At 40.6% G+C, this 11,180-nt stretch overlaps 1 protein-coding gene and 1 long non-coding RNA gene across 4 annotated transcripts in view; one reads left to right on the plus strand and one right to left on the minus strand.

Annotated features, from left to right (window-relative positions):
- The window catches only part of LOC135325000 (AP-3 complex subunit beta-1-like), a 150,383-nt gene extending 149,957 nt beyond the window's left edge, over positions 1-426 (minus strand). For both annotated transcript variants that reach the window (XM_064502274.1, XM_064502275.1), the window contains exon 1: positions 175-426. In XM_064502274.1, the coding sequence (XP_064358344.1) occupies positions 175-305 (131 nt within the window). In that variant the 5' untranslated portion in view covers positions 306-426. The remainder of the gene's footprint in view (positions 1-174) is intronic.
- LOC112987023 (uncharacterized) lies at positions 349-9,168 on the plus strand. 2 transcript variants are annotated; one of them, XR_010386231.1, is made up of 4 exons: positions 349-1,732; positions 3,660-3,739; positions 6,647-6,859; positions 8,562-9,168. It is a non-coding gene; the product is annotated as an uncharacterized LOC112987023 (long non-coding RNA). The 2 variants fall into 2 exon arrangements; XR_003260169.2 differs by having other exon boundaries at positions 349-3,739.
- Positions 9,169-11,180: the final 2,012 nt, after the last annotated feature.

Here is an 11,180-nt window from a genome sequence, read left to right on the forward strand (position 1 = left end):
CAAGGGCCCCCGTACCGCGCTCCCCGCTCCTTGGCCTCGGAGGGCAGGGTCGCCCCGCCCCCACCCCGCCTCCTCGCCCGCCCGCCCGCGGCGCCCGCGCCGGTCCCCGCTGACCCCGAGCGACGGCGCCGCTGCCCCCCCCGCCGGCGCGGCCCGGCCCGCCCCGCCCCTTACTTCTTGGTGTCGCTGCTGAAGAGCCCGAAGGCCGCGGGCGCCGAGGGCGCCGTGGTGGGCGCCGCCTCCTGCGCCAGCTCCGGCGCCGCCTCCCCACCCTGCTCGTTGTAGCTGAGGCCGTTCCCGGCCATGCCGCCGCCGCCGCACCGCGAAACTTGCCGCCCCGGCGCCCCCGGCCCCTCCCGGAAGCGGCGTGCGCGCGCCAGCACGGCAGGGCGGGGCGGGGCGCGTCACGTGACGGGGGCGGGGCCGACCCTGCCCCGCAGCGCCGCCGTTGCCACGGCAACGCGGCCCGCGGAGGAGGGCGTGAGGCCGCGGTCCGGCCGTTGGCGCTCCCCCCTTCGGCTAACGGCTCCCGGCGGGCGGCGGGGGCAAGCGCCGGCCTAGGCCGCTGCAGAGCGCAGGGAGCAGCTGTTGCTCCGTCCGCTCTCAGCACACTCTGCTGCGGGGCCTGGTGTGCCGTGAGGTAAAGACCAGTCCCCGGCGCGCTTGGGCAAAGGAAAAGCTTAAAAGTCCCAAACACAGATCCTCCGCGCAGCTTCGGGGCGCGTCGCCGCCGCAGGCGCGCACTGCTCCCTCCCAGCCTCCCGGGCTGCCTGAGCACAGCCGTCTTCTCGCCTGCCGTTCGCGGACTTGCAAACGAGAGCTAATCCTGCCGGGGCCCCGTGTCGCAGTCTGGGAACAAACAGCCCGGGCTGAAATCTTCTGACTCACCGTCCTCCACCGCCAACGGGAGCGAGCCTCCCGCGGGACTGGAGTGAGCTGCGCCTGGTTCACAAGGAAAATTTGAAGTATAGCCCTCATCGGCTCATCCGTTGTTTCTAGTAATCCATATTGCAAATGAATCGGTTTGCCAGTAAATGTGAGTACTTCGCTGCAGAATTGTTTCTAGGTAATGCAAAAACAGCTTTCATCAGAGATGTCGAATGTTCAAGAAGTTACTAAAAGCCAAATCCGATAAGCAGTCTGAATTCCACCACACGTAAGGGCCGGTAAAAATGAAAACGAAAGAGAAACACTCACAGGATATAACAGTCTGACAGAGAGATGGTGCCGTTTCCAGCGTTAAGAAAACTCACCGTTAAAGCAATGGTGGTGTAGCCTACATTACTGACAGCAACTCGGATGTGAGAGGCCAGACAATTTGTAAAAGGATAGTCAGATGTTGTATGAGGAAAGTTTCTCTTAATTTATTTTTATAAGCTCATTTTTCCCAGTGTTTTAAGGAATAATCCGCATTCATTAAAATGCCTTTCTTTCCATCTGCTGACATAACTTATATTAATGGAGTCCATCCTTTTCATCCTGATAACTGAACTCATTTCCAAAAGGTTACAGTTCACAATCAATACATTTTATCTTGCAGAGAAAAAAAGGGGAGGAAAGTGGTTTGTCATAAACAGCTTTTTTGAATTGCTTGTCCTCTGTCAACTTGTACTTTCTTATCAAAACTGAGTCATTGCCAAGCAAATAAACTTGACAGAAGGAGTTACCAATGCATTATTTATGAAGCAAGTGAAGCAACCGTAGGAGAAGCTGTCACCTAAGACATCTCCAGGTATCAGAAGAATAGTTGCTGGTGCTGCAGGGGAAGAAGTTAACCTTTTCTACTGCCTCAGTATTTGCCTTCTATGGATGCCAACATTTCAGTTTCATTTTATGATAACTCACAGCTTTTTTTTCTTTGTAGCACAATCTCCCTTGAAAGCCATGGCTTGGAGAATGAAAAGCCACTGCTGACTTCCAGTCACAACCTAAATATCTTTGACTGTCACCATTTTACCCATTGGTTCTTTAGACTTAATATTTTTTGTACAGCCCCTTAACACTATTTATAGTAACAGCCACTTACTTTTCTTTCCCTGTAGACATAAGTATCTCCTCATTGTAACTACCTCAGGCTGTCATAACTGTTGATACTCTTCCCATAATGTGATTTTTGACTCGAGGCAGACCTCTCGATCATCCAAGATCAGACAGAATCCTAGCTGCTGATTTTTGAAGGATCAAATAGCAGAACAGACCGCACTGCTGGAGCTTTTGGTCAGAGTCAGAGGAAAAAGAACAGTTATTTCTCTCCTTCAAAATCTTTAAGATATTGCTATGGTCTACATAGAAATCTGAGAATTCATGCCAGCAGCCCTTTGAAATTGCCTCCAACTCATTTCTTAAGACCATACATTACTTTGAAATCTAATTGTGCGAGTACTTGAACTTTGTTCCCAAACATAGTTATGCATATGTGAATAGGTCCGTGACTTGTGTCTTTTGTTTGTGTATAAGGCGCACACAGTGCAGGAAGAGTTGACTTGCTATACTAGGTCAAGCCCATAGTCTTTAAGATCTATTCTAATTCCTTTTGAGACTGCCCATTCTCTGAAGCAAGAGGGTTTAAACTGCTTGCTCATTTGTAAAAATCTGTAAAATACATGTATTTATTGTTAGCAACACAAAACACCTTAAGTATAACCAACTAATTCTCCTCTTATTATTACACAGAACATTTTAAGAGTAACTTTAGAGGAAGGATTAATAGGAAAAGAGAACAGTAGATTGTAGATTGTTCGAGGGAAATTTGTGGGAGTGCAAACATGGGGAAAAGCAGACAAATGGGCTGTTGAGGCGAATGGTCGTAGGACTGTGATACAAAAAGACAAGTAGATAATAACGGGGAAGCAGAACCGGGAAGGGCCTTGAAACTGAGAACAGAAAGCAAATATTATATAAAGATTTATGAAGTATCTTTGAACAGTCGTATCAGGAGGCCTAGGTATAAACTGCTATCAGTTCTCGCTACCTAGTTTTAGCCTGAAGTATGCCACAGCAGTTCCTTGAATAGTGTTCTCCTGGCCATATTAACTCTTCAAGATTACTGTGAAGTATGAGCACATTGCATTTATACCTGTACAGAATTAGTTCAAAATTAATGAATTATGAATGACAAAATACTACTGAATCAAACTTCTCCATTTACATTCATTCATTATAGTATTCTGTATTTCTGGTTATTGCACAGAATAAAAAAGTATACAAGGCTTAAAATAGAGAACAGTCAAGGCTTTTCCCTCTCAGTTTTCCACTCAGCATGTTTCTTTCTGAAACCATTTTACATCCATGATTTGTTTCTATTGTACCATCATCATAACTGATACATAACTGATAATAACTGGTAGATTGCGTAGTTTCTTAATCTTCCATTCATGGATGTAAACAGCTATGTAATGCCTTATGTATAGGCATTACTTTTAAAAATTAATTGCACTGAACTTTACATCCCTGTATTCTATGGAATGGAAAATGTGTTTATATGGGTAAATACATATGCGTTTTCATCAAAACTCACATACTGTATATAAGGATGCATTTTATGGAAAAAACTTCAAGTTATTCAGCACAATTAACTTCTCTAAGCTTTCTGACGCATTTACAGAAGATATTTTGCAATGTTTTTTATCAAGTAAATTAATGTCCATTTTGTTTTTCAGCTGAACTGGGCTGCCATATGCTTGTCTGGTGCCCTCTTGTGGATCAGATTATTAATATACTATTCATCATACTGAAAAAGGTAAATGTAAAGTAACTCATTTTTAAAGGCATTCAAGCTGTGTATGACAGAAACTCTAAGATGTTAAATATTTTGCTGATATTTTCTATACCACTGATATTTTCAGATGTATTTATTATACCAGAATATTCTGATATCTCTTTTGAATGTTTACATTTTTAGTAAATATTAATGCCATTGATAAAAGAAAAGTAATGATATGATACAAACTTCTGAATATTAATATTTTTAATTCTGTAATAATTTTTAAAACTGATGCATAATCAGTTAGTTTAAAATTAAACCCTGAGAGCTGTGTCCCCAACCTGGAATAATAGGTTGTCTTTAGAATTGTTCTTCAATATGAGGTATGAACTGAGCTGCTAGTATCCCAAATTAGTTTGGGAAAGCTATTATGCAGGTAAGAAAATTAGTGCGTTTGAAAAAAGCTTTGACCTACCTCTATCCAGCTGATTGTAGATTTGGGACTGTAATGAAAGTGGACCATTGCCCTTTCAAAAGTACCTGTTCTCCATCCGTTCTTAGGAGAGCTGCCTACCATATTGTCCACAGGAGCATTTCACACATGCAATGTTGAAACCTGCAGGCCACAAATTCTCTTTTGTTCCTATAAGACTTGTATGAATGATAAGATTAGACCATATGTGCTTTCTGGCTCCATCAAGTAATGTTCCTTCTAATGATTATGAAAATTTTGGTGAAATGAGAAATAGAAGAAAAATACAAAGCAAAAGGAAAAAAAAACAGAACACAACAAAATTCTTGAGAAAGAATACGATCCTTGAATTACATGAGTTCTTAGTAATTTATTCAAGCATAAACTTGCAAAATAAGTATTACTAGAATTAAAACTTTCTTATATATATAAAATTAGGTCTTACTTTTAGGTAGAGAATATCTTGGAATTTAAAACATTAAGATTACATTCAAAACTTCTTAAATGTTCAAATCCATGTTCAAATCTGCTGTTCTGTTTATTGTACAGTGTCCCCATTTAAAAGTACTCCTATAGAGCTAGAAAATATGTGGTATCTCAGAGGACTTACCTTGACTGGAAAAAGAAGTTCATGGTGTTGCAAGATTCATACAAATGTCCCAGATAACCACAACTTCCATTCTAATGCAGTTACAAGTTACAGCTTCTCTCTACATTTACCCTGTTAATGTCAAGTCTAGGTTTTCCCATAGATCTCTTGCTGTAAAAAGGACAGTAGATTCATTTCTTCCAACTATAGACATGGGTTTTCCAACTTACCTTCTGCTTTTCCTAATCTAGACAAACATAAGGTGTAGATAAGTTAGAACAAAATATCTTCTTTTATTGCTTTAAGTAATGCAGCTTAAATAACTTTTAGAAACTTTGTGTCTATGTAAACAATTATATTGTAACATGTTTAGGAGGACAATGTTATTAGGTGGAGGTCCGCTCCAGACTTTGTTCAGGGTTTGCCTTAACTGACAAACTAAAATACAGTTTTTCCTGTCTATCCCAGAATTCCACAGTTTGTTAGTTAAAGTTTGTGAGCTAGCAGATTTGCTTAAAAGTATTTTTTATGTTAGCCTGGAAAGGCTAAAAGCTCTAATAAGGAGATATATAAGTATGGTTGATGGGTTTTTTATAGCATATCTTCTTTTCTTTCTTGTGCTGTCTCCTAGCCATTATCTAGAAGCTCCACTGAGTTAGGCTCACTTTGAAATACATGCTTTGATCATTGGAAATAGGTCTTACTAGGTCCTGAGTTTTAGAAAGAAAATAAAGTGTGCTCACTAAGCCTACTCATTTCTTGTTTACCTGGACATTCTCCATGTTTTATCTTCAAAATATACTAGAACAACTAATTCGCCTTTGTGTCTGTGTTTGCTCTCTACTAGCACTGCAAGTGAATTATTTGGCAGAAATTAACTGCCAAATATTCACAGCAGGAATGACAGGATAATTAGAACTCCCTGAAGTGTAAGTCTCTATCTTCCAATAACCTACATGCCTCTGTCCTAAAGAACTTCTATTCAGTTCTTGAGTTCAAAATTCAGTTTCCTGTTGAGTAAACAGCAATTACAAAATACACAACAACAAAAAGAGAAATTAGGCAATTTTGAAAAGTAGGGAGAAGGCTAGAGGTAAACACACTGTGACTTCCTTATTGTGGGATCAGTTAAGCATCAGTCCTGGTATAGATGACAGCAGTCTATAACTACAGACCTACAACAGGTCTTATCTGTGTTGAATGAATATAGTATCCAAATACTTTCCACTGTCTGGACTGCTGGAGCACAACATCCTTCAAACATACCACCTTCTCAATCCTGCTGCCCTCAGCATGTATCCTATGCCACAGGGTGAGAAAGGATGGCATGCAACAGAAAAGTCCCTATCCAAGGAGATTTAACTTCTTTTCTAGCATTTCTGTACAATTTAAGGACACAAACTAATCAGATTGTAAATGATTACCCATAACGTAAAAATAAAATATAAAGTGGACCTTGGAATAAAGCAATAAAGAAAAGTAGAAAATTATTTTTATAAACAAGAATGATCAAAGAGGAGGAATGAAGGCTCAGAAAAATACCACAGCTCTTTCAGATGGTAGAGACTGCAGAAGATGAGGTTCTCACACAGATGTAATAGAATTTGGGGGAGAAACGTAGGGAGTCTGTTACTGGAGAAGTAACAAAGTGAGAGAAAAAAAGCACATTGCCAAGAAATGGTTACTCCTCATATTTTCCTAAGGGTGAAACACTTAAATTACTTATCCTACTGGAATTTTTTTTAATGTATGATAATTTATAAATGGTTTCTTGAAAGAACATAATGAACTGGCTGAGAATCAGGTCTGCAAGCAATTGCTACACTCAAGTGCACTTGTATGTGAAAGGGGTGAAAAGGCCAATAAATTATTTTCCTAGCAGATAAAGAATGAGGAAGTTGAAGATTTGTCTTGGAAATAACACTGGATACACAGATGGTAATTTCAGACAAGCAAAAAAAAAAAAAAAGAAAATCAGCCTTTTTCATCACAGATGTCACATACTCCCCTTGTCATCACCTCAGAATAGTGACCATCCATAACCTGAAACTCCACGCTTCTTGTGAACAATCTCTCTGGCTTGTCTTGGAAAGAGGTAAGGGTTTCTCAGCAACCTACAGATTGTGATCCTAAAGGAGCTCACTTACTCAGTTAATTAAAACACGAAGTTTTTTCTATAATGAACTATGATCTCTCAGACAAGGGTATGTTTGTTGTTTCTTTAAAAAATTTTTAGGAAGCCTGAAGTAAGAAGGATTTAAGTGGAAATTCTGTTTCACTTTAGAGTGTATCTCTGACATCTATACTTTTTTTTTTCTGATTTATTCAGTTCGTCTAGTGCTACTTCTAGTGCTACCAATCACTGTAATATGTGGTGTTTTTTCACATACTCTGAAGATGGAAAATCCTTAAAAATTATGTGAAGAAAATTAGATTTCTCACATTTATTTTAAAGACTAAAATAAACAAAATATGGTGTCTATGTATGAACTCTTTATTATTAAAGTTATTTTCCATTTGGATTCACCAACGTTTTTTATAATGTAGGCTGCATTTAAATACAGACAATTTGTAGTTAATCCTGGTGCCAATTTCCTGACGTACTTAACAAAATTGAAATGATATAGACATGATGGCAAGAAAGGTCAAGATAAAGAACAACTTACATATGAGAAAAAAGCTAAATAGACTGGAACACTTCAGCCTGTAAAAGAGACAATTGGTAGAGATCTATAAAATCATGAATGCCAGAGAACATGAATCATTTCCTCATCTGCTAAGATGGCTAGAGGGAATCAGATGAAATTGGCAGATTGTAGGACCAAAACAAAAGAATTTCTTTTCATACAACACAAAACTAGAATGTGGATTTTAATATTTGCTATGGGATACTGTTGATGCCGAAAGTGTACACAAGTTCAAAGAACAACAGGACAAATTCATGGAAGAAAAGGTTATTAAATACAATGATATCATCTCTGGCTCAGGAAGTTCTTGAGCCACAAATTTATCACAGGGAAATATAATTATATACTTTCCTTGCTCTGATAATCTTCCATAAGAATCTGTAATTTAGTCACACTTGTATGAAGTATTCGGGGCTGGATGGGCCTTTGATATAAGCAGGTGCAACTCTTCCTACTTGATATATTTTAGCTCACTATGGCTGTTGCAGCTATGTAAAGGTGTGGAAATCCCACTGTCCTATAATACAGCTCAGCATCTGAAAATGAGAAATGGCAAGTGACAAGCCAGCTTTGTACAATCTACACAGAAGTGCTCTGTGGGGCACCAAGAGTCCACACACTATAACTGGGAATTTCAATGCAGATAATGAAGAAATTAAGCATATATATTATCTAACAGTATGGCTCAACTTCTACCAAAGACATGTAGTCTAGTAGAAAGAGAATTAAAGTTATGCCACCTCTCTGTTTCTCAGTTCTTCTTCTAAGAAATGGGAGCATATCTTTCTACCAGGTCTCTAGTTGAAGAATGCCACACACAAGCCAAGTCAGCCTACATCCCATACTGCTCACAAAAGTTGAAACTTCAGTGAGGCTTCCTGTTTTATTTGAGAGAAATACAGAAAGGTCCTTTGTCCTCAGTTTTATTTATCCCCTCAGGTCTTGTTCTCCATTTGGTCTTCGAAGTCATGAAAGCAAATATGTAAACACTTCTGCCAAACCCCTGTGATCAGTATTTAAAAATGTTAAATGTTTATAGAGCTGTTATGATTTTCTGTGAGATGAGCCTGAGATGTTATACATATGATGACCCTTCTGTTCTCCTCTCAGGTACCGGGCTGCTGCTTGTTGGATGTCTAGTCCTTCAATTTGTAACCATTCTGTGCTCCAGAGTTATTAGATTTAGTGCTCCACAATGGAGTTCACCCCTTCTTCTCACTGCTTTAGTCAAAACTGCCAATGTAACTTATGCAGAAATTCTTTTTCCTCTGTAACAGTAAACTGAGATCCAGATTTTTGTTTTAGATTCCAGATTATCTTAGTCATTTGTTTTCCTATGAAAGAAATACAAAATAAGATGATACTATTAAAGAGAAAAAATCCTATTTCATCTTTTATACCTCTCTGTTCCATAGCTAAACTTGGACTCAAAGGGGAAAAGCTTTCTTACAAAAGTTCTTTGGAAATGAATTAGTATCCTTGTAGATATGAATATTACTCGAAAGAAGATCTATCAAGCAGCTAGCAACTAAGAGCAGAGGACTTAGTATAATAGATTTCCATTCAAACCTTGACAAAGTGGTTAAAGATTTGCCAATATGTCACGTAAACCTGACACCGTTCTTATCAGAATTTTGCTTCTGTGGCCTTTGACGCCTGCATTTCTTCATTCTTTTTATCACTATTGACTAGTTCATGAAATGCTAGTGAAAGAGGACAGGTGTACTTCTATTTTCTCCTTTTACTGGATGTTCAGCAGGGAAAGTTTGAGGTTTGGTCTGAGTTGTTACCCAATATTCAGGGCTTTTCATGCTCATTTTTGTTAGAAGAAATTGATGGTATAAGCAAAGTCAAAGTAACAGCTCATGTTGCACAAAAGGAGCAACTCTTCAGGGACACACAGAAGGAGTGTCAGCTATTCTGAAACTGCAAAACTGCAAAAAGCAAGCGGCATAGAGGAACCTGGCAGACTAGTCCGGATACTAGGAGTATGTGAGTGGGATAAGGAATGCAGTGGGACAGCAGGGAATACCACACCTACGCAGTGGCCAGGGTGGTCTGCATCTGGTTCTCCTCAGCAGAGCTTTGCGTAGTGGCCTTTGCTTCTGGGGCAAAAGATAACACAGAGCAGTGGAGAACACTACCCCACTCATGCACACATTCACTTAGATGTGGGGTTGGGGGGGAGCAGGGAAGAAGATGAAAGCACCAAACAGAGATTTCACCCTTGATACCAAACAGCCTTCTTTCTGCCTGGAGAAAAGTGTTTCTTTGATGCAGCTTTGTACGTAAAGTCCTAATTCCCTGAAAATAGACAGAAAAAAAACAGATAGCAGTTTCCTCCTGCACAGTTTCCAAACTGCCTTTTCAGCAAATTTGGAGCCCTAGAAGTCCTCTTTCTGCATGCATTGTCTCAGGCTCCCATTCAAACTTGCTCCTTCTGATGACTGATGGCTTTCTGTCTCTTATCCACATTTTGCCAGTCTAGTTTCTTAAACAGTTGATGTTCAGACAAGATGAGGACTTAAAGCTTTTCCAGCAAAAAATAATTTAAGCAGAATTAGTACCTTTGAAAGCAGGCTACTTTTATTCAAGCATCTGCTAATGAATAAAAGTGTCTAAATTCAGGCACTCTCATTTTAAGGGGTAGGCAGTTAAAAACAATGGAACAGAGTACACCAGCAAAATATTTCTAAATGGAAAAGAAATTTCAGCCTTCAAGAAACAGCAGTAGTTCTAAACTTTAGTCCACATAGGAACTCAATAATTTGATTGCCTGAAGGACATTCCTTCTTCCCTTCTCCCATCCTTTAGACTTTCATCAATTCTGTTTTTAATTTATTTCTGTACATTGCTTGACTATTGTTAGTTTTTCTGAGTGTCATTCAATTTCCCATATGACAGAAAGGCAGAGAAAATTTGATACCCATGTGGCGGATGGATGAATGAATTTTTTGCCTTAAACATTTCCTGGTGCATGGGGTGCAGGCAGGCCACAACCCCGAACAAGCCATCTGTCCCTGGCGGAAACAGGACTGGGCTGCTGCGACCCCCCCGAGATGGTCTCCCTGCGACCACCCAGGTCACACCAAGCCTGCACTGAATGAGACCACAATCGGGCAGAGACTTTGGGATCTGGACTGTAAATTATTGTCCGTTTTTAGCACAACTTCTATAAAACGTGCTTGGCATGAGTGGCTAAATTTGCTGAAGCCTTAGGCCGCACTCCCTAGTTCAGTGAGAAAGGGCCCCAGGGCTGGTGCAGGCGGGAATGATAAGGGAGTTACCAGCAATTTGCATTCCTGTGCACTGCTGAAACAGTGCTAATTGCTGGAGTTACCACCTTCTTTGTCAGGACCTTGAGAGCTAATGGCTGGACCCAAGAATGGAGACACACCTGTCAGCAGAAACGGCAACAGTAAATGGCCTACCTAGGGACAGTGATGAGACCCAATAAGGAGCAGGAGACCCCAGACCCAAATATTACTATTGGTCTGGACTACCACGTGAGGGGTGGGAAAACTTAATTTGAAAAAGCTATAATTGCCGAGGGATTTCTTTGTTTGGCCCTCTCGCTCTCTCGGCCCTCGCTCCTCGTCCCTCGTCGGAGGCCCCCAGCTTGAGCTGTGATTCGAGCGGAGTCAGCGGAACATCATCGGCCTCGGAGTGGTGGTAGCTAGCTTCCTCTCTCCTTTTCCAACTTTCTCTATCTTTTCCCCTTACCCTTGT

Source organism: Dromaius novaehollandiae, chromosome Z (assembly GCF_036370855.1).
Source record: "Dromaius novaehollandiae isolate bDroNov1 chromosome Z, bDroNov1.hap1, whole genome shotgun sequence".
NCBI classification, from domain to species: domain Eukaryota; kingdom Metazoa; phylum Chordata; class Aves; order Casuariiformes; family Dromaiidae; genus Dromaius; species Dromaius novaehollandiae.